The sequence below is a fragment of the Ceratosolen solmsi genome, unplaced genomic scaffold, assembly GCF_000503995.2.
Source record: "Ceratosolen solmsi marchali unplaced genomic scaffold, CerSol_1.0 scaffold13, whole genome shotgun sequence".
Lineage (NCBI taxonomy): Eukaryota > Metazoa > Arthropoda > Insecta > Hymenoptera > Agaonidae > Ceratosolen > Ceratosolen solmsi.
This window is the reverse complement of record NW_011948418.1, coordinates 2,605,728-2,630,632: the sequence shown is the minus strand read 5'-3', so window position 1 is coordinate 2,630,632 and position 24,905 is coordinate 2,605,728. Positions and strand designations below refer to the sequence as shown.

The window sequence follows — 24,905 nt, the reverse complement described above, 5'->3', positions numbered from 1 at the left end:
TCTCTCTCTCTCTCTCTCTCTCTCTCTCTCTCTCATCTTCGTCCGACTCTGGGTTAATATTTTTTTACTTATCGATTTTCCTACTCAAGTTCTAGACGCCTATCTTCTACTTTTTATCCAACGTGAATACTCCGCCCATTTCAATTTACCCGATTTAATAATTCTTGCAATATAGCTTGTAGCCGAGAGAATTCTCCCGACTCGTGATTATGTAATTTTCTGAATTACCCACTTTCTTCCCTCGTCCTCTTTCCTGCTCTTCCACTTTTTTTTTTTGTCCCAAATATCTTCCCAAGTTTTTTACTTTCGAACCTATTTATATTGTTGTACATGCGATCTTTATATTAAGTAATAGGAGGCAGGATGATTCCAATTCCTGCCTGCTAAAGCCGTAAATCCTTGATAAAGTGATTATTCAAAATGCTCATTTCATTAAATTTCTACCATGAGTTACTCTACCCGGGCACTTCCATTTCTCAAGCTTGCCGGTAAGCTCCGATATTGATTAAAACTGCTTCGATTACATACTTATTACCCAATAATACTAAGTGAATGATTTTCTTCTCAAAGCTATCGTTCCTCTTACTCGTATCCCTCCTTAATCGCAGGCTTCTCCTCCTTCGTCGCTCCGCTCTTATTCAAGCCCCCACACCTTCGATCACGATTTTCCGATTTTCATACCGTCACGCCAAATCCCCCTCTCCCCCTATCCCCCTTAACCCTCATCCTACATTTCATCCGCTCCTTACCATCATATCGAGATCACCTACATCCACTGGTTATACTATTGAGCCAAACGCCCTGTATAATTTCCCGCTAATTCATGCTATCCATAATCTAATCGTAAATAACCGATGGCACTAACGCAAAGAGTGAAAAAAGTCCCCTTTCCTTTACCAAACACCGATCTCCCTACCCGCCCTTTGCCCCGACGCTCCACTCTCCACCACTCGGCTTGGTCGCTGCTCCTCAAGATACAGAATCGAGTCTTGGCGATGGGGCCGCACTCGGGGCCCGATGTACGGCTATCGCGTACGGCACCGTCCCAAGCACGTAGGTCTCGCAGTTACAATGCCAGGAACTCTTCTCGCTCCCGAGGCACGTCGGGCCCAACGCCGCGCGACAATCTCCATTTCTCATCTTGAGAGCGCGCGAAAATGCGCGCCGCGGAACATGATTAGGCGCTTTGCGCGCGCGCGCGCGATCCCCATCGGCCCACCAACGCTTTCCAGCTGAAATCCCGCCGCGTCACCCACCACCGTGTCTCTTTACCTCTTTCGCCTCTTTCGTCTCTCTCTCTCTCTCTCCCTCTCTCTCTCTCTCTCTCTCCAACTATTCTATCTATCCTTACATCTATCTATCATTTATTTTAGAGTCGCGTAGATGCGAACTCTACCGGCTACTACTCTCTCAACTCACAATACATTCATACAAACAATACGTACGCGCTACGGATATAATGCTGATTTTGTTTGTAATAGTGTCGCCGACACGTGAAATTCGAATTAATAATCCGCGCAAAAGCCGCGCCTTCGAGTATTTCCCTTTTCGTGCCAAATATCGTGCAGAAATGCACACAAATAGGCAGACTCGGCTAATCACCATCTTATCACAAACGAACATTACTTCTTCTCTCGTACTGAATAAACGAGGATGCAATATCGAAGCAATTTGTACAACTAATATTAACGCGTGCGTAGCCAAATTATGCAGACTAACGGGATCGATCGTTACATTACACGCTTATGGAATCGAAGAATCCTAGAGAAAGCATTCTTTCTCGCTCATATTCTTGCTCCCGTTTACATAAATTCTCACGTACGTGTGACTAAAATGCCGACGGGTACGTGTGAAAAATATGCCGTCTACCTCCCTAGATTACGAGCGACTTTAAACAAGAAAAGAAACTATTTTTTTTCTTCCGAATCGCGCATTCCCAAAGTCTATAAAAAACGACTCGAGAATAACGATCTAACGCGCAGGGTAGCCACTTTCGTATCCACGATATCGAATTTGCTCTCGCTTCGGTGACGCTTGCGCACATAAAATCCGACTCGGATCGAATTACATCCACGTTCGGTGTTGTGCAAATTCACGGGTAATAAGAACGGAGGCGAATATTAAGTCGACGCCATCGGGAGGAGCAATCATTTGAATTCAAGAGCGTACGCGTCATGAGCGCTGAGGTTAATTTAGTCGAGGGCGTACGCGGAAGCTAGAAACACCGCCTCACCGATCCATACGCTGCGCGCATTTCGCACACCCACGCGTTTCGCAACCCGAGGGTACTCCTCTTTTATCCAAAGTCTGTTCAAAGATTCTGCAAAGGCTTGGGCCGTATCCTATAGCGCCTGGATGCGGTGACATAACGTGGCCGACCACGAACGCTGGATATTTTCGTGATTGACGTCCCGATAGTTGTTGCTGGATGGAGCAATTTGCCTGGAGCGATGATAGCCGAGTGAAAATTAAATGCCCATAGAAAAATCCGAACGCCTCGTACGGTTAAGAATCCGAAATTATCTCGAAAGTATAGCCTTCTGAAGTTTTTTACACGCACTCGTATCGAGTAAGCGTCGCGTTGTTGATTTCCTTGCCCTTTCTCTCTCTCTCCCTCTCTCTCTCTCTCTCTCTCTCTCTCTCTCTCTCTCTCTCTCTATCCACCTAAGTATTCCTGGTCAGAGCATTTTTCCTGCTACCGATTAACGAGAATTTCTATATTATGCCACGCCTCTCATGGGCACGAGACAGCCATAACAAACGAGATCGGATCGGCACGTAACAACTTTCTACACATTTTCGCGATATTTGCTTTATGAGGATGCGACACCTCAATATATTGCCGGAGACCGAGAGACTTTTTTTTTCTAAGAGTTTTTTCAACCCAGAAAGATTAGCAATGAAAATTTTGAATAATTGTCTATAGAGCCTACTCCACGATCATTCTGCTATCGCATGAAAAAAATTCTCCCAACTCCAACTGCTTGGACAATTGCAAGTATAAACAAAGTCTATGTTAAATCTTATTTAGGCCGCTCGTAATTATTTTCCTCAACTTTCATTACGCCTTCGCGCACTCATACGCCATTATCTCGCGTTCATGTCCGTCAAGTGTCAACGCACGATCTCAATAATTCTAGAAATACCATTTGCCTGGAAGGTATTAGCACGAGTCCCGTGCATCCTCTCCCGATAAATCGGTGCACGGGCGAGAGTAGACTCGCGAGCCTCTCCTCGCTCGTCCGAGTGAAAATTGCTAGGAAATCGAAGCCGTCGCCGCGAGCATGCAAAACAAAAACAAAACAAAAACAAAAAACAAAAAAAAACAAAAAAAAAACAAAAACAAAAATAGAAAAAGAAGGCCCATCGGATAAATAATCGTGGCTTCGTTAATAATGCCTTGGATAAAAATCTCGACGTCTTGCGCTCGTAATTTCGATAAAGTCCCGTTCGCCATAAAGAAACGGGCGTTTGCGCGTAATTCAGCCCCCGAGAGGAGCCACTTTGACCATACATAGCCGATAAAGACGTTTGCTCCTCCGAGGGTCCGTTATTCACGTAGGAGATAGTGGCGGCGCTTCTTTTTTTATTTGTGTTTGCCACGCGGTAGCGACATTTGTCATATCGAGTTTTGCAGGACTGTTAACGGGATGCGAACGGCGGCTGTGTGCGGCGCTTTAATGGCGTATCGACGTCTGCTCTGCAGTCCTGCCACCAACCACACTCTCTCTCTCTCTATCTCTCTCTCTCTCTCTCTCTCTCCTCGTTTCCCTCTTTTTTTCGGTCCTTTATACTGAGTACATATAATTATTAGGTTTGCTCGGCCATAAAGCTTGCGGTTTTTAAGGATTAATGCTGCTAAGGACTTAAAATGTTGCATTAGAGTTACAGTTACGAGGCGACGTTATTAATGAACGTGATAATGTAGTTGAAACTTTGTACATGGAAATAAAGTAGGAGTTGTTGTTACGTAGTGTGGCACTAGACATATTTTGAGTGGTCACTGTTCTTAAAATGACCTTTTTGCTAAAACTCATCTTGATTGTTTAAGCCACGGCACGACGTCCCAAACGTTTAAACAATATTTGCGTCTGCGGAGCATCGATGACAAAGGTTTTCAGCAATCGTTCGCAGGTGCAGCTAATGAATAATTAATTAGACTAAAGGGGGAATAATTTATAGGAGCATTAACAGCCAAACAGTGCCATTAGTCATAATAATTGACCGTAATGAAAACAAACCTGCCAATAATAATTTTTATTCCTTGCTGCTTACATAATTTTCAATATATCACACAATGTATTACAAGTGGCATTATATATTCATACAATGACGATAAAATTCCGTTTATTATTATACGTAAGAAGGCGCTAATTTACATGACATCGTTATCACGGACTATTTATGAACGTGCACGGGTTCCGCTAACATTGATTTAATCCTCGCAATCGGGGAGAATTTGTAAGTCAACTTTTACATTATAAGTAGTTTTCGCGTTAAAGACTTTGAATTTATTTGGACATTTGAAAAGCTATGAATATCGAATATGTAAACGCTAGTGAATGAAACCTACCTGATAAATGCTGCATCAGCATTATAAAAATTCGTGGCTATAATTTATACAATTTTTAATTTTACTTTAGTCATTCTTTTATATTTACTCGATCGACAATGAACCAAAGACGCTCCAAATTCTTTCATCTTTTTCCAAACTTATGATATGAACATACGATAAAATAAGGCTGGTGGTTTGACGAATATACAAAAGATTACAGTTTCCATACTTCTATTTCATAATGCCACGACTCAATGTCCATGTGCATCATGTTAAATATTATAATGAGCACATTCATTTACGATTTGCACAAGTTTTAATAAAATCAACATTTAAATGATTAGATAGTGCATAAATATTTGGTGTTTATAGTTATTTTTATCGATATAAACATTAATTAAGAAATATTTGAAGAAATATATAGGAAATTATTCACTAGATAAATTATACTTTTAAAATTTCTTCCATATTTTTTTTCTTTTAATACGGGCGCATATTAAAGTTTTGAATATTCTAAAATAATGTATTCGCTCAAGTGTATTTCATAGATTTTGGTAAGAAAATTAATAGCTAACATTATGGCTGACAAAACGTCCTGAATCATTTAACGAACAATTCATCTTCATCGTCATACAAATATGTAAGAAGATCCACGCGATCTATCAATAATCACGTTGAATCGAATTGATAAAAGACCGCTTTGAGCTATCAATTATAAATCTGTAGTCTTTGAATTGTAATATCGTTCAGTGTAATTCAATTATAAAATCTTGTTTATCTCGTTTAGGAATGATCGATCTATTCCATTTGATCGAAGATCATTTAATTTATTTAACGCTTCGACTGATGATGAAATTTTTCTTGCGGTTGAATAAAAAATGACTCATTCGCGTTAAATTTTCGGTAAGAGTATCCAAGTCGATAAATTAATTGATTACGTTTTAATAATTAGACACGAATTATCTAACTTGTATGAGCCGTTGGCCAATAATTATTAATTCTTTCAACATTTTTTGTTTCAACTATATAAATAAAATGATACTTATATTATTATAATGAAGATTTTGAATCGCCTTAAGTTTAAACACTTAAAAAATGTTTATTCGGTATATTGTTGTTCAAAGAAAAAACTTCTTGGCCCTTGATCATTGATGCGATATGTCAAATATCAAATTTAAAATTGCAATTTCATGTAATAATATTAAATTAATTTTCTTCTCAAAATTCAATATCAAATGCAAAATAATAATAATCACGAATAGTAAATTTATAATACAAGTATAATAATATAATCATAGTATTGTAATTTTTATTTTTCCAAGCTAATAATAGAAGTATCGCTGATAATTATCAAATACAAATTATATTTTAAAATGATAAAAAAAAATTACAAAAAACATATATATATATATATATATATATATATATATCTATTATAGATATGTTAATTATATTCAACAAGAAGGAAACTTGTAACTTTTATGCACAACTGTTTCAAGTATCAGTGATTTAACAATTACATGCTTATCTTTAGAGTTTACCGGCTTACAATTATCAGCATTTTCGCCTTTCATACGCTCAAATTATAAACGCATGGAATTTTTTTACATACAAGCCGTATTTAACGCGTCTCATAAGTCAAGTACGAATGCCTAATAAATAATTTTCTGTCATTTTTTTTTCCAACTCGAAACAATATCACCCATCGCCATTCATCGTCTCATTTAAACAATTACAATATCATTTAAATAATGTTAAATGTGTATGAAAAGCACTTAATTTCATTCTCATTCCTTCTATCGAGGCACTTATGAATTTCTTTATAAATACTTAATTGTATTATTTATGTATCTGTTAGTTATAATGTGACACGTATATGTGCAATAATTTGCGTGCATATGAAATTGGTTTGAGAGAAAGTTGCAATAATCGATCATGACTCTCATAAAGTTTTAACTAATATACTTCAATACGGTCAATTATCATCAGCATTCCGTTAATCATTATTTTATCTTTAATAACGCGATTATACATGGTTAATTTTTTATTATTCGTCCATGTAAACGGATTCGCTCAACATGTACGCCAAGTCACTAATATTTATTCGACTAAAGTTACATTAATCCTCACATGTTGCTACAGGAAAGAAAAAAATTGTGCCGTTTATTTTATCTACCAGAAAAAGCAAGACTATTGCAAATTATCTCAAATACAATCCGCCTCGATTACGACCCAGGAAATGACTCTTTGCTCTTTTCAATAGACACTCATTTACGTATTGAAATATTGGCATTTATTTACTGATTAAAAGCGAACATCCAAGATAAGAAAATTTGTGGGATCATTTGTAGTTGGAATAGTGTAGTGCACTCGGCAGTTATCACTGCATTTACCGATGAAGAGATTGAAGTTTCATTTAGATGAAAATCCATCACGGAATTTTTTAATTACCATCAATCTAAGGCGGATATTAAATTATTTAGGCAATATTGATAAACGCGATAATGGATTTAATCCTATAATACAGGTTTTTAACATGGAATGCATTATTATTTGAAACAGATAATTAGAGATAATATTTTTGACGAAGATTACGATGTTCTGAGTAATTCGCAGTTTAATTATTTACTTTATTTAAGCTCTTGTGAAGCTTAGTAGTGACATTTTTTTTTTTTTTTTTTTTTTTAACATAAATTTAATTTTTCAAATTGTTGTTAACAAAGTTTTATATTTGCACCGAGCTATGTTATAATAAGACGAGCCGATGCTTTAAAAATGTTGATGGCTTTCTCTACTAACAATTAAATAATAATTAAAACATAATGAACTGCATATATGAATAGTACAGTACACGTTGATTAGTAGTTAAAATACAATTTCAATGTGTATTTCTGTATGAATTATTCATAAATAGTTGTAAAAATAACATTCTCAGTGCCATTTTAGTATTATACAGTTCTATAAAAATGTATATTAGTATTTTTATAAATTTCGTAAAGCTTCGTCCTTTCGGAACTAATAACGTATTTCATTGACTACTGAATACTCCTTGCTTATAGTATTCTAAATATTACAATTTTATTATATTGAAAGCTGAAAAAATTATTTTTAATTCTACATGTGTAATATAAAATATAAATATTTTATATCTTTAAAAAATAATTCCTTTAATGAAAAGGTATTCTTAGGTTAGAAAATTAGCATTACGCATCATATCTCTTGAAAGTGAAACTTTAGCGAAACAACCACACGCGAGTACGTTTATTATAATTTCTTTCTCCCAACATAAGTACTATTCAGTTAATACAATAATAATAATAATAATAATAATAATAATAATAATAATAATAATAATAGTCGTAGATCAATTGATTAATTGAAAATATAATTTTATGAATCAATTTTTTACATATTTGAGATATTTACTAATAAATCCATTGGTGTGAATACGGTGTTTTCTAAAGGGATATTTCCCTTCGCACAATTACGACGACGGATTTTTAATGTATCATAAATCATCGATAATTCTAACCCAACTACAATCTCAACGTACAATTATCATATAAAATCTTAATGTTCCTCATAAAGTAAAATATATACTCATAAATTACGATGATTCTTTGAGTATTTGAAAAAAAGGATGTAACCTGTGTATTGAAGAAAAGGCAAGGAGAAGAAAAGAAAAGGGTGCTAAATGTTTTGTGACGTTTTGGATTCTTTTATTTCTCATTTACGTTTTAAGAATAAATTTCTCTCATTTCAAGTGCACGCTGTAAGCAAATTAAAGAATTAACAAATCGATGGAAAATCCGATTTTTATTCTTGATTTCTCTGCATCAACAAGATTTATGAAAATTGAATTATTTACATAACGACATATTTTACTTAAGGGGTAAATAATATCTTGTTACATTCATACAATAAATATTAACAATTATTAGAATCATCGTAATCGCTATTGAACATCATTTTATTTTGTTTTCTCATTTATTTCCTAATTGCATTAACAAATTGTTTGCCCAATAAGCCGAGAATGGACTTTCAAATACCAAATACTTCAAATGCATATTGAATATAAATTTGCATTAAATAAAATGTTTATAATTCACGAATTCATAAAGTTCATAAAAATTTTGAAATTATTTATATTTATATAATATTATCAGTCATACACATAGTAGGTTTCATTAAAAAAAAAAAAAAAAAAAATTAATAATAAATATTGAGAGAGATAATTTGATGATAAATACTTTGCCAAATGTCTTCTTTTTTTTTCAATTTTTTTTTTTTTTTTTTTTTTTTTTTTTTTTGTTGAGAATTCTGGTTATTTTATATACATAAAAAATCTTTATTTATAGATACGCTGAATTAATTGATTAATTGAACGTGAGAGCTAATAACAATTTTTGTCGTTTAAGAAAAAATCGTCCAATACGTAATTCGAGGATTAAAGGTTTTTGCTTACAATTTCTTTATAACAAAAACGAAAATTATTACTCCAGAAATAATACGAGAAAGATCACTTATCCAGCAATGACTTGTTTTCGTGCATCACGATCATCAAATGAAAATCAAAACAACGTCCCGAAGAAAATTAGTTATCCCACTTTAATATATTGAATTGCATCGCTCCAGCTTGCTTCATTTTGTTTCTGGAATTAACAAAATTGCAGAACCGTATCCATTAATTACACTACTATTGGAGATAATTGTGCCACGGAAGCACGACGCATGCGCGTGGATTGGCAGTTGGCCCGTGCTTCGTGAGAAAAGTTACCAATGTCTTTCGAAATCGTCGATCGACCTGCTCGAGACACTTGTACGCCGAATAATATTTGTCGCGAAAGAAATTAGCCAAAACACTTGAATAATACATTGATCATTTGCAATCATTACCGAGATACGTATAATTATTGATACGTAATATCTATTATCTCGACTGCTTACATCTTACATTATGGTTGCTAGTTAAATGCATAAGAAATTTTATTCGAAAAAATTGCTGCATAATTAGCAGGTTAAATATTGTAGTTGAGCAGCAGCCTTTTGCCGCAACTCCAAATTAATTTAACTGAAATAAATTTTATGCAGCTTATAATATTACCTATGTATTCCGTCTTTATGATATAATTCTCTGTAATTTTCGTGTATGCTGATTTTATTTGCATTTCCTTACGTAATTTATGTGCGCATAACATAAATTTCTTTTCAAGATTACATATTTTCTGCATGGTTTTGCTTTCTTCTAAGAACGATGATTATCAATAGGGATTTTCCACATACTATTATGTCGGTATTTTGTATTTTTATTCATTCAATGTATCTATGTGTTTATACAAGTACGGAACATTATATTTACTATATTACTTTTTACTTTAGTACGTAAATTTTTCATGTAATTTCTGTCTTTTTGTTTTTAGATGATTAAGTTAGTTTTGTTAGTGTGATTTAATTGCTCGATAGTTTGTATTGTTTTTAATATTTATGCTAAGGAGAGAATAATGCATTACGGCTATACGACATTCCAATGTCAATTAATATCATCAGAATTAATGGTTTATGCGATAAATTGTAATCTCCTTTTAATAACTAAAATCATACGTATTGTTACATTCACGGGCTACATTAACAATATAGTAATAATAAAAAGACCTAAATAGTATGTGCAAAGTTAATCTAAACATTTGATTCTTGAAAAATTAAGCCATGTATAGTCTGGATTAATAAATATAATTGCGTAATAAATTTTGCTATTTAAATAGAAATTATTACCATGAAATTCGTCACTACATTTATAATAATAATAATAATAATAATAATAATAATAATAATTATTATTATTATTATTATTATTATTATTATTATTATAAATGTAGTGACGAATTTCATGGTAATAATTTCTATTTAAATAGCAACATTTATAAACGAGGACTACGATGAGAAACTTGAGGTTTTAGGATTATCTTTTAGGAAAATGTTAGAAATGTTTGTAAAGATTGCTATTTCATCATTAATCTGAAATGCTGGATGTTGATGGTAATATTTATCGTTACGTACGGTAAAATCTAAGTTTAAATACACTCGGCTTTCTATATCGTTACATATGCTCTTATACTTATGCACGGATCAGCAATTATTATAAAATCTACATTTTATGAAAAAATAACCCAAAGACTATCAAATAAACTTATTAAGAAAAAAAAAAACTAATTTATCTATAGTAGAAAGTTTCTTTGTGTCTGCACGAAATAAGTTTTCTTTCGCAAAACATGAAGGTTTTGCTGATTGAAGATAAATTTCATGTTGTTAAAAGCGGGTTTTAAATTTCTTTTAACAAGCTCCTCTTATTATTTAAGATTGATATAAGTGCGTAACGCATAACGTCCTTTCAGCAGATACAATACCAATAAGATACACAAATGTTGAACTGGTAATGGTGAGAGAAGTATATTGCCGCGAAATTACGAAAATAAAAGCGAAAGATGTTGGATTGGACAGTATTGGATATAAAGAGAAAGTAAAAAGGGACCAATGGAGCAACAATCAAGACGTGCGTAATGTCGAAGATCATGAAAATTCGAATAAAAGGTGATCTTTTACCAATAAAATATTATATTTTTGAGTCTCTTAAAGCTTAAATGGTATGAGTATTCTATGTAAACATTAAGTAAACTACTCAAATTTCGACACTATCACAAATATTCTCAAGCAGAAATTCATCGTGCCCTAATTCATTGTGACTCTACTTAATCATATAATATTACCACTGAAATACATCATTTACCATTATTTATGAACAATTACTTCAAACGAATAACGAGCCACGTAGGTTACATTATGTTAATTAATCCTTCATCTTTCATCAGGCCGAATTGAAAATATTAATGCGTAAAATTTATGATATTTTCCAAGATGCAATACTCGTTTCCAAAACTAATAGACAAAAACAAAAAACAACAACAAAAAAAAAAAACAACAAAAAAAAAACAAGAAGAAAAGAACAAGAAAAAATAGAAAATAAACTGAACGGAGCATCCTTCGGTCATCTAAAAAGCAGCGGAAAATCCAATGTGTAGTGTGAAATTCGAGTACCAGAGATTGGAATAAAGAGCGCATCGTTGCTGCTTAGAGCCTCGGAAGTGGAGAAAAAAGTCGGCAAACGAAAATGAAAAATTCGAGCAGCACTACCGCGCGTTACATTAGCGATAAGTAGAAAAAGTGCCGATAAGGGTCGACCTGGTGGCCAGAGGTGTGAGAAACCGACGGAGAAAACAAGGCCGCTTTATATGAAAGGCGTTATAATGCACAAGCGTAGATAAAGAAAGAGAAAGTGACAAGAGCACAGCGGCGCCGTACGTTGTGTACGTACGGAAAGAGAAAACGCTCGTATCGATAAGGGAGGGAGCGCCGTAACTAGGGGGAGCTTTTTTTCTCTCTTCCTTACTACTTCTGCTTTTATTTTTTCGCTGCTTCACTAGTGCTTCTCGATGCTAATAAAATGAGGCTCGTTACGCGGAACGAGGGGCGGGATGAGGTAGAGCGGTTACGGAGGTCTAAGAAAAAGGACAGGTCCGGGCGTATTCTTAACGAATCCAGTGAGTTTTGTCCCGCGACTCTAACATTCCAGCCAGTAAATTCGGCTGCTTGTTAACATTGCGCTCCCGCGTTCTTAAAGGAGGCGAAAGAAGTTGCCGTGGGCCTGCTCTTAGCTTTTATAGGGCCGGTATATATGTTAATAAAAATACCGAATTAATGAAATTCCGAGAAATGAGCGTAAAAAGGCTTATCTTATTATTTCAAAACGCACGAGGCGAACGTGCGAATCGGCAAACACGCGTATGGTTTAACGACGACTAGTACATATCGGCCTATAATTACAATTCGCTTGGTTTGCGCATAATTACAACATTAACCTAGTAATTGTACCATTTGTATGATTAATTTAGCGATAAAAGCCGTTCGTAAAAAATTGACATTGTAATATAAGCTGGCGTTGGTGGCGGCGACGCGGGCTGGTGGTGGGGAGGGCTAGAGTACATTTACCAAATTTTTCCGATCGCCACTTTGTAATAACAATCTAAAATATCGCGATTAATTGTATTAATGAGCGTGCACATATTATTATTCCTTATATGAATAATCAATATGTATGAGCCAATATGTACTCCATCCCGTTGGCTCGATCCTCGTTATCCGAGATTTGGAGTCGTACAACGAGTCGCGTCGCAATAATCCGAAGGATATATAGTCGCACCATCGAGGGATAAAAATCGAGGATGAAATTAAGGAAACATGTTAGAAATAATTGGGCACTCAATTCCATTGGACTTATCAATTTCCAAACGACTGCCCTTTAAAATCACGGCACATTAAAGCAGGTAATGACGAATAGCAAGGCCATTACGTCATTCTAATAAAGCCCGTTTTATTATGAATTTGAATAAATAGATGTGACTGATTTATTTATACGCTCGGCAGCAGGAAGGACGAGCCGATAATGCAATTATCTACGATGGCAATTACTATCAATTCCAACACAAGTGCCTATAAGCGAGCTCGAGAGGCTTATAAAAATCCGCGGAAACGTATTCAGATATCGGAGAGGAAATATCATATCCGTACGGTCTTCATCTGTAAAAAGATGCCATTACGCCGGAGCAGCGATGGAAATAAAAAAAGAACACGCAAGCAATAGAATAGATATTTCTTTCTTAAGTCGTAAACTTTAGAGGCGATCCTTTGTGCCGTTGGTCTCTCGTTGGACTCGAGCCTCACTAGTTGTACCGCTGCCCGGTTAATTAATATCTCACGTTCGTAATGGCGCAGCAGCCGAGGACAAGGAAGCTGGGGAACACCGAGGCTCTAGGGCAGTCCGAAGGTGGCTCGAAAATTCAGTTTTATGGACTGTAAATCATGATGGAGTGTCGAGCTTAGGGTGGAGATCCCCACACCCAGAGTCGGGTGGAGGAGTAGGAGAAGGAGGAGGGGGCACCGAGATATTTTGTCCCCTTCCGGGGTCATAGTTTGCTCGCGCGCAATTTTATGCTCCAAGGACTTTTTTTATCCTACGCGCGATCGTTTTCACATTTTTCAGCCCCGAGCGTCGTAAATTAATCGGCGCGTCTATTAGTTAACTCGGCTTAACAGAATTTAGTCATGATCCTCTTTAGGGGAAATTGTGGCCAGTCCGGCGACAAGTAAAGTTTTCTACATTTTCACCACATCTTACCTCGGCTCTTTTTAATTCATGCATTTTCCAAACTTGACGGAGTCATCCAGGCGATATTTGCCACTTCCGGGCGCAAACATTGCGCTATTAACGTAAACTTTAAGCCGATAAGGCCAATGCAATATGAGAGCTTCACTCGGGGCGCGAGTAATCGTTACATATACGTGAGCTTTATTCCTTCTCGCTTCCTTTTACTTTTTTTTTTTTCATAAACGAGGCGCGTGACATTCATTTTCCCGACGGGATATCGATTTCCTTTTTTTTCTTCATTGCCAAACAAACAGAACACACTAGTCGCTACGTTTTCATAGGTTTCTCGATAATGCGCCGAGGCAGTGCCAGTCACACCATTAAGTCGAATTCAGTCGAAAAAGGAAATATCACAGCTAATCGCCTTCGTAAACAAAACGAAAATAATAACTGTCGGTATTAAACTGAAGCAAAGTACATTTTACTAATGACACGAGAAATTTACGTAGGTGTAAATACATTCCATTTAAGAAATCTCTCTACAGATATGATATACGTATTCGGTAGCGAAACCGATTCATTATTGCCTCTCCTCTCCTTCTTCCCAATACGATAAATCAGTCTAAGCGCACAAAAATTTTATCCTTACTTTCCAACATCGAATTCATACAATTATTGAAATTTCTAAAAACACACGATTAGCTACGGACGAGAAGGCTTATCCACGCAATTCCCACAAAAATACATTTTAACAGGCATTTCCAATGATAAAATTATTTATCTAGAATAATGAGTTTTAGCTGCTCGTGAATTGCGCCCGGATTGGCGCCTCGACTAATTTATCAAGCGCACAACTAGCAAGAGCCAGAGAAAGGCTGTGAATTCGCTTCGATCGCTCGAATAAGCGTTGCAGCAGGATACGATGCGCTCATGTCTGCGCGCCAATATAAAGTAAAAAATGCCGACTCGTCCGCTGCCCATCGCTGATAGCCAAAGCGAGCCTAGGCTCTCGCGGACCGGGTGTAAATAGCCAAGGTCAGGTCGTTAAGGGTGGGGATCGCGTCGTCTGGAACAGCCGTGAGATAAAACAGGCCTAGGGCCCGCGGATCCGGTGCGCTCGAGTTCTCGGAAAACCTAATGGCTGTTTAATGGGTCAACCTAATGGCTGGTAATGGGCGAAGGGCGAGGTCATAGAGTGGGAGGGGGGGGAGAGTAGGACTCGATCGCGGCATTAATCGAGATACCGAGGTCTCGTACGGATTATTACGGATAGTTGGAGAGTCCAGACTTTGGCTCTGCTCCTTCAATTATAATTACGATATCTGCATTTGACGCCGAGTGCCAAGAAGTTGCTAGGTAATTTCAAATGTCACGTCGAGTGTTACTTCTCACCTCTGCCTCCTGATTCCGTAATTCTTACGTTGCACAATTAATTATCGGAAGGAGCGCGAGTCCTGGCTCTTAAATTTCCGAATGAGTTGATTTTTTGTGTCGTTGATAATGGTAAGGTTATTGGCCATCGATACTTGGATGAAAGTTGTTCGATTAAAGCATGGCGATAATAGCATACAATAGTACCCCCCCCCCTCCTCCAATAAACACCCCCCCGATCTTTGCTCCCTTTGTTCTCTTTTTTCATTTTTCTGTTCGTTTTATATATATTGCCGTTGCTATTGCATTAATTTTGATTTTTACTGTTTTATCATAGCTTTGGCACGATTTTGTTTTGAAGCATTATTCCATTAAAGTTATTCGGCAAATTGAAACTTTTTTGTTTCTTCTCTCTCTCTCTCTCTCTCTCTCTATATATATATATATATATATATATATATATATATATATATAATCTTCAACGAAATAAAAATCGACCATCTCATTGCATTAATGCGGATAATATTTTCTTGCACGTGTGTGCACTCGCTCATTAAAATACATAGGGACGTAAGAAATATTGCTTTGAACATTTTATTCGAGAGGGAAATGCAAATATTGGCAGTGCTGGATGAAACTTGAAATAGAATTTACGATTAAACGAAGGAGAGGAGGTGACACCCGATATATTTACCCAATTAGGCCGCAGCTCATTTTAATCCTCTCTATTTCCCATGTCCAATAGCAATCACTGACATTAGATATTCAAGATGCACTGGCCAAATAGCGTTCGATGCCTTTACCTAATTTTTTACTTACGGCAACATTCGGTGAGGAGCGGCTTGGCTCAGGCTTGGCCGTCCTGGCAGCCTCTAATTACAAAACGATCGACCAATAAAGCACATTAAACCGCATTAATTTCGTGACAATAGCAATTTACTCCCTCGAGTAATGGCGAGGAGGCTGAAATCTATCGTAAAATTCAATGTTGCGCTATCAGCATTCCCGCGTCATCGTCCATCACTCACGGCACGGTCGTAAACCTACGGGAGCCTTTCGCTCGCTGAGTGCTCTTCTTGACCTCGAACAAGCCTCGAAACAAAGATAAACAAGCGCGCGAGCGATGAAAAATGAAAATTAGCTTAGCGGGAAAAAATGCCGGAGACGACGCAGCGCCGCGCCGCTGAGCAAGTAATCAAACCCGTCGAGCTGACGACGGGGACGAGCAGCCTAACTGTTTTCGCGTCTCCCGGGGCAGTCCTGAGAGCATCGGGGTGAGATCGTAACTGTAAATGCATTGTTAGGATCTCGCGCGAGCCCCGTCACAACATCGGTGGCGCATGCGTGCGCCTAATCGTGACTCTTATCGAATCCGCGCATAAACTCGATCGGGGAACGTCGTCGTCGGCATGGGAATAGCACCGGGGTGTCGGCAATGTGCGATCAAGCGCATTGGCCGGGTTCCGTTGAGTGTTGCCCGTATCGGTCCACTGACATTCCAAAATTGTGTATTTCTGAATTGTGACCGACAGTGAGGTGACCTTTTGAGAAGGAGTAAAAATCCTTTTGATTCGAAATAATTGCTTTTCCCAACGGACAATTGCAATGTAAACGAACGTCGTTGTTCATTGAAGCTGTGAAATTAGCATGGAATTTGAAATTTAAAATTTATATAATGACAAAAGAAATATGACGTGTATCTTTTGGGATTGAATTTGGTATTGAAAGATTAGTCTTCGAAAATTCTCGATGCGATTGCGACTGTTAAAGACAAGCTCCTCCCAAGCCTAGTCAATTAGAAAATAGTTTTCGAGTAAATAATTTTCAACCGCTGCCATGGATTTATATTTGTAAATCAAAAGCCGTTTTTGAAGAGGGAAAGCCTGTTTCGCTAAAGGATATCTAGAAATCCGTCAGTGTATTGTATTTTATTATCAATATTCTTGGATTATGAGAAACTTTCTGAAATTCAATATTATTGAAGAGTACAATTTCGATTAATGCCAGTCGTGAAAAATTATTTAACAATAATAACAACATTTAATTGAACTTCGTTTTCGTACAAATGAATATTTCAATTCAAAAAGTATTAATGCGCTGAATTGGGCCCGTCGCAGTGATTTGCATGATATTCTAACGATTGTCATGTAATCTTGAAACATTAACTTCCAAATGCACGTACAATAGGCAACGAAATCATTTATATTACGCATTAATTACGTTAGTGTCTTTATAACATTACACTTCGTCTCCGTCACTTGACGTAACCGTGCCGTAACTTTATCGTGCGCATAATTAGTCAATTCATATTAAAGAAATGTATTCGTATATTCGATAGTCGTTAACTACCATATGAGCACAACATAATTACATTGAAACAGCTAAAGTTGGAATAAACGTCTCTTATTAGCTTTAGTCGGAAAAATTGAATGAAAAATCTTGGATTTCTCGAATGTTGGATCACGCCTTATCACGCCGTAACGCCCCCCCCCCCTCACGCCCACCTCACCCGCCCCATACTATCATATCACTAGACTTCCTTTATTAGCCTTTACCAAGCGAATGATTACTGCTCTGTCGTATTTAGAAACTTTAAGAGCCAAAACTATTCATGCGACGCCTTAAAAACTGTTTCATAAATTTTCAAGATCAATCCATCGTGCGGCCTGCACTTTAATGATATAATGATAATTGATTCTAGCACACTATATATTACCCGTGCAATTACTGCCGTGGCGATGCGATAATTCGTCCCGGCATTTCTCGTCTAGCAGCTCGCTACACTTATACACATATAAGTGTAATTACGAATCTAGCCTTTCCCGATTATCTACGATACCCAAGCGGCACGTTGGATTAGTTTTTCTTCACCGCGGAATGTCGGGGGAGGAGGAGGAGGAGGGGGAGCTTGGAGGGAGGGGGGGGGAGCAAGTTTATCCATTTGCATGCTAAGGTGATTCGCAATCGATGCGTACACGTACGTGTGAGCTGGTGCGAGTGTGGTGAAATTTAATTCTTTTTCCCCATTTGGATGATAAGATCAATTTTGTAATAAATTAGATGAGTGATTAATTTATTGTCTGTTGAGTCTGCAGATTCTTGTCGTGCTTCATTAACTTGAATTAGTCGTTTAACGAACTGGCTTTCGAGAGTGCATCCCGGATTAATGGCGATAAAAGGGAATATTAAATGTATAAGATATAATTACTCTGTCTTCGCTCGATGCTTCCATTGGATACGAATCGCTTTTTTCCTCGATTTATCAAAGCACATCTTTGCAAAATATCATTCCTATCGATAATCAATGGCTACTGCTTGAATTTTTCAGACATAAGCAGTTAATGCTACATATTAATTATTTTCTCTGGTCACTATGAATCGAAAACAAAATTTATATTTTTAAGTGTCATCCACGCAATTGCATTTTATCAAAAATCACCTAACAAACATCAATATCATTTACAAGCTAATATTAATCATAAGAATAAGCAGTTTCCTATCATTGACAATAGTGGACGTAAGTCTTTAATATTTTATTTCTATTTTTATATTGCTCAAACAAGCAAATACATCCTTAAATCATTTATATTGATTTTTTCTTATCCTAATAAATCCTGTATTATGGCAAAGTAATTTTGTCATGCTAGTAAAATTCAACGTAAAATTATCGAATGAAAATCAATGACAAATACCAACTAGTTATGATGAAAATTAATAATTATGAATGTTTTAATGGATTATCTTAATATGTGGTGCATGATGAAGTGAAATAACTATAAATAATTAAAAGAATTCAATATTCTATTAAGGACACCAAGTAATTTATATATATTAAAATGTCTCTTCGATTAAAAAGTCTTTGAATATTTGTTGTAAATGCTATTTATTTAAGTACTTATACACGGCTTGACTCCGAATCACATTGGCTAAAGAGAAATCAAAAAATACATTAAATAAATAAACATCATGAAATGGAAGTAGCCATCGATCATACTATCTAGATAAAACATGAACCGAATAATAATAATAATAATAATAATAATAATAATAACAACAACAACAACAACAACAACAACAACAACAACAACAACAACAACAACAACAACAACAACAACAACAACAACAACAACAACAACAACAACAACAACAACAACAACAACAACAACAACAACAACAACAACAACAACAACAACAACAACAACAACAACAACAACAACAACAACAACAACAACAACAACAACAACAACAACAACAACAACAACAACAACAACAACAACAACAACAACAACAACAACAACAACAACAACAACAACAACAACAACAACAACAACAACAACAACAACAACAACAACAACAACAACAACAACAACAACAACAACAACAACAACAACAACAACAACAACAACAACAACAACAACAACAACAACAACAACAACAACAACAACAACAACAACAACAACAACAACAACAACAACAACAACAACAACAACAACAACAACAACAACAACAACAACAACAACAACAACAACAACAACAACAACAACAACAACAACAACAACAACAACAACAACAACAACAACAACAACAACAACAACAACAACAACAGCAGCAGCAGCAGCAGCAGCAGCAGCAGCATGGTGATCACAAAGATTATATGACTATACTAGTTTGTTATTTGTATGCGTATCTAAACTGATACCGATCAATAAAATTTCTTTAATCTTTTATTCTTTCGTAAAGAGTGAAATGATTGAAAATAAAAAACAATTTCATGCTAAAGATTTCATCTACGTTGCGAGCATCCAAATTGTAATTATTTACCTCAATTTTGTTTTATTATACATCAGATAATTTTACAAAAAAGTCATTATTCAGCTATATGTCGTATCTACATACACGCACACGCACGCACGCACGCACACGCACACTCAAACGCAAACGCACACATAAAATACAAACGGATAGTATGTAACTCTCAATTATTATATTAAATAATAATAAAAGTTAAACATCATTTCGATAAAATGAAACCAAGTGTGTTCCATGTATATTTATATATTCATCATCCTTATTTAGACTAAGAAGAGAAAAAAAGAATGTCCAAACTTTTGCAATTAATTTTCTTTAATGAATGAATTCGATCCAATTTTATAATATAAATGGTATGTGCTTGTTTTTTCATCCATTTTTATACATTCCTTGACAATTTAACTCGTAAATAAAAACGATTGAAGTGACTGGTGGTATAGGTTTTACGATAAAAAGTCCTGTAAGTAAATATATACACATGTATAAATCCTTACGCGTCCGCGTTTGTGTGTGTGTGTGTGTGTGTGTGTGTGTGTGCGAGTGTGAAAAAATTATGAGATACCACGTCAAAAACTAAAAAAAACTCCAGATAGCGCTTATAAATATACTCGGAGCATTGTCCGTATCTCGGGGCTTGTTCCGGCCATCTTGAAAGCTATATAAAAAAGAAAAATAAATAAATAAAAATAATAATAAATAAATAAATAAATAAAATGAAATAAAAAAAAAGAGAAAAAACAGGAGCCCAAACGCTTTGTCCGCTCAAAAATGCACCGACAGCCCCAACAGCAGGCACTTTATGCCCCTGGCCCCGTGCGATTATGCCCCCTTGATAAAGGAGAGAGGCCCAATCGTCGGGTCGCCCGAGTAGGTGCACGAGCGGTCAGCGACATTCCAGCTGCGACGCAAAAACGTGCAATCGGATTAAATGCTTCAATTATGATTTTGCAGGGTACGCGGACATCGCGGGCAGGCCGATCCTGGAATTCGACGGGAGCTCGTCGCGCCGCGACGTAGTCTCCTCCCGGGAAATGGCCTCCCTCCTCTTCTACCTAGCGCGGCTGCCAAGGTGAGTTCTTTGGGCCGCATTCCCGGCGACGTCGACGCCGTTTCCTCGATGCGCGCGCATTGGCGTCTCGTCTACGGGGACGGCCACGCGCCCTGCATACTAATGCCTCGAGGAAGAGGCGTCGGCGTCCCCGCGATACCTCGCCCCCCAGGCTGCACATTTCTTTGCGCCTCCTTTTGCTTTTGTCTTTTATGTCCTTTTCTTTCATTCTGTCTTTCTCTTCATTCCTTATATTATAAAAGTAAGAGGCCGATTTATATATTTTAATGCGGTTTTCGCGTGAGCGAATTCGATACTTATGCCCCAGTTTGGGAGTACGAAGCGAAAGTACCGATCGCCCTGCGTAAAAATACGTTCGTCTCTTTCTTTCTTTCTTTCTTTTTTTTTTTTTTTTTTTTTTTTTTTTTTTTTTTTTTCTTACGCATTGATTCGTAATTTGCACTTTTAATGAACGATTTACTGGTAAACTAACTTGTGCTAATTAAATTAAAATTCAAGCAGAGACATAAAACCTCCGAATAACGTTGTATTCTAATAAGTTCGTGGAGTTCGTTTATGCGGACAAGTTTTTTTTACGAGATTGGTCCGATGCTGCTCGTACTATGCACAATTTTCCCTTTAATTACGCCGCGACAATCGAAATAGAACAATGTAATTATCATAATTAACGACCTGATAATGATACGTAGGGGCCGACGAATAATTACTGCGGTTTGAATTTATTAATTAACTATAAAGCTTGCGGAATTTAATAAAATGTAACGATATAATTATTTATGCGATCGATACTATAATTGATAAAGCGCTATTATCAATTACGAAAATAAATAGATTAGGTAGGCCCTATTGGATACTGAAAGCCTTTTTAAATTAATGCGCCTTTCAAGTTTTGCTTAGGTAAGCCCGAAGATATGCAGAAACCGTACGAGTTGAAAACGGAACGCATTTCATTTACGATCTGAAATAACTTTCAAAGATTCATCATAGGATATTAATATTATTTTAAATTGTTTTTAAGCAATTTTGAATCGAAGCGCAAATTAATTAAGAAAATAAAGCAATCACACGTGTGTGTAGCCGTATGAAAGTATGTGCACGAAGATGCGCACGAACGTGCTTTATTTATATCTTTAAACATAATTTATTAGACTAAAGGGAGTTAATATCTTTCTAATGTCTGCTCAAAGACATTTAAATGAAACATATGAAGAGAGGCTTTCAATGTATTTTCTTTGAGCCCAATATTTTTTATTTAATAATCATGTAGAGTAACAATGAATATTCCTACGGTCACTCCACTAATGTATAACATAAAAACTATTTATGTTTCAGTATATTACGGTTCGCTTTGGACATCAAATTTTTTTTTTTTTTTTTTTTTTTTTAATAAAAAATCTTGTATTTTTGCATTTTTAATGCGCCATGACTGATAAATATACTGATAAATATTGAAAATGAAACATTCATTAACATCTCACATTTCGCGTGTTTAAATGTAAACGTAATTTATCGCTAATCCTAGAGAATCAATATTTTTTATTATTTATTTGTTCTGTTATTTATGCTAAATTTTTAAGTATTTTATCACTTTTCAAAGCATCTACCTACTACTAATTTACGTGTGCCCATAGACATATTCAAGATACCAATAACTATTACATACGTAATTGAAATTGGTTTGTAATAAACATGCATTACTATATTCTGCGGCGCGTGGAATCGCGAAATGTAATAGAATTTTCAAAATTGTTTTAAAATATTACACGCGGCATACTACTAACTCTATCTTTGTATTATTATCGTAATCGACATTTCTCTCCAACCACTGCTGGAATTTACCGAACAATCAATGCTATTTCGCCAACGATTTATCGATGCACTTTGTTGTCGAATAACAACTAAACTGCCTGCTACGTACTATTGAATTTTCTAATAATGAATGGAAACTTGTGAGAAAATCAACAATGGAAGCAAATTGTTTGGATATGCCACAGAACAAATCATTTCTTTTTTTATTTTGTTCACTAAGAGTCACTCGTTATACATTATCGAGGAATGAGATAAATAAATAAGGTTAAATACTAAGTTATTGTATTAAGAATATAGATTCGTCAAACTTTCACCGATGCAAGGATTGCATTCATTTTACTTCTACGACATTGGATTTATATTTTTCAACGATCCTACTTTATAAATCAGTCTCGAATAAGGAATTGTCACTAAGTCACTAATTGGCCATTACCGTGTCGTTCCTATGTTCCTCTATCAAACCACACTTATTGTATTTTACATTTATATTTGGTATGATTATATTTAACATTTCATCAATCCAAGTTGAGCGTGAGTGCGGAACCATATTTTTAGACGCCTTTTTAACGAATGGCACGTCCTAGTAATTAAATGCCGAGAAAGAAATTTTGACAAAGTCAAGCAACATACTTTGACTATATTCACTGTAAAAAATCTTGGAGGCACTTTAAGGTCTTTCGTCCCTACATTACCGAGCGATCGTGTGGGTGGAATGCAAGGGCAGTTAAACGACCATCCGAATCATTTGCCCGATCATTGTCAATTGCACGCGTAATCGTAAATAAAATGGACCACCCTAGAGTCAGGCGCGTATCTGTAGATGCTAGGACACGTATCGCGCCGTCCTCCTCCCGCCGTCGATACTTCGCCGCCTCATCAGCTTCACGTGGGGGGTTCCGGTATCGTTCATCGCGTGAGTTTATGGTCAGCCATGGAACCCACGACTCGCGCTACTTGGTCCGCACCGTTTTCCCAGGCGCGACTTTCTTCTCTTCCCCCTTCCCGCGCTCCAGCCCCACCACCCGCTCCGCCGCACTTATTTATGCGCTGCCGCTGCGACACTTTTCCCAGGAGGAAGCGGTGCTGGAGATGTAGGAGGAGGAGGAGGAGGAGGAGGAGGAGAATGAGCTGCGCCCCTAGCACGAAAGCAGTAATTTTCTTTTGATTTCACTTTTTGCCCTGCTTCCGTCCTTTCCTCTCCTCGGCGTCTCGCGTTTTGCGCGCGGCCTGACCTCAGCAACTAATGAGGATCGCGTACTTATATCGCGTCGACGCCTCCAATAAAATCTTTGGTTTATTAAAGGAGAATTAAGGTGGGTAATCAACGCTCCAGACAATCGCAACTATTGGCTGTATTGTACTTTTAGTGCTCGAGATGTGCGCATGCTCTAGGAAGCTGAGTCCTCGCTTACAAACGGAAATGGGTCAATGGCTTACGTAGCTTCGGTCACACGAGAAAATTCGAATCGACATTGCCGCTTATCGTACAGACCACACGGATCCCAACTGCAATTTCGTAATTCTCCATGGAATAATCATCGTCCGCGTCTAAGTAATACCCAACCTAATCTCCTACCGAGCTTTCGGTCGTGTAAAATCGTGTAAAATCTTGGGTAGTTTTCCGCCTTTTAAATCGGATACCTTTTATTATCTCGTAAAGTCCGGCCAGTGAAAAAGTGTCACATTCGTATAGCCGCGCAATCCCGAGAATACAGTAATACACATTGGTCGTCAGGGTAACGCTTGAAACTCAATCACCATAAACTAGACGTAACCATTGGGCACAATAGAGAAAGCTCCTTAGCCTATAACCGCGCGCATTAAATTAAATATACCAATAATTCATGCGGTTGAGCTCGCCCATAACGCTGGAAGAAAGAGTCCCCGTGCCTCGAAGGAAGTTGGAATCCTGGCGGATAACGAGTGACTAATAAGCCCTTGGCTTGGCATCGTCCATGTCGATGGTGAAGAAAATCGCGCGGTGCGTTTGTACCTGGACTCGCGAAATTGCCGGTCTCCGTCGCCGCCTCTTTATAATTGAGACGTTTGGACAGATAAGTGGTGCTGTATGGAGGAGGAGGAGGAGGGGGCGG

General features: G+C 36.8%; 1 protein-coding gene across 1 annotated transcript in view; it reads left to right on the top strand.

Annotated features, from left to right (window-relative positions):
- The window catches only part of LOC105360348 (uncharacterized), an 81,151-nt gene that overhangs the window by 35,026 nt on the left and 21,220 nt on the right, over window positions 1–24,905 (top strand). Inside the window, exon 3 of the mRNA XM_011497238.1 lies at window positions 20,886–21,003. Within this exon, the coding sequence (XP_011495540.1) occupies window positions 20,886–21,003 (118 nt within the window). The remainder of the gene's footprint in view (window positions 1–20,885; window positions 21,004–24,905) is intronic.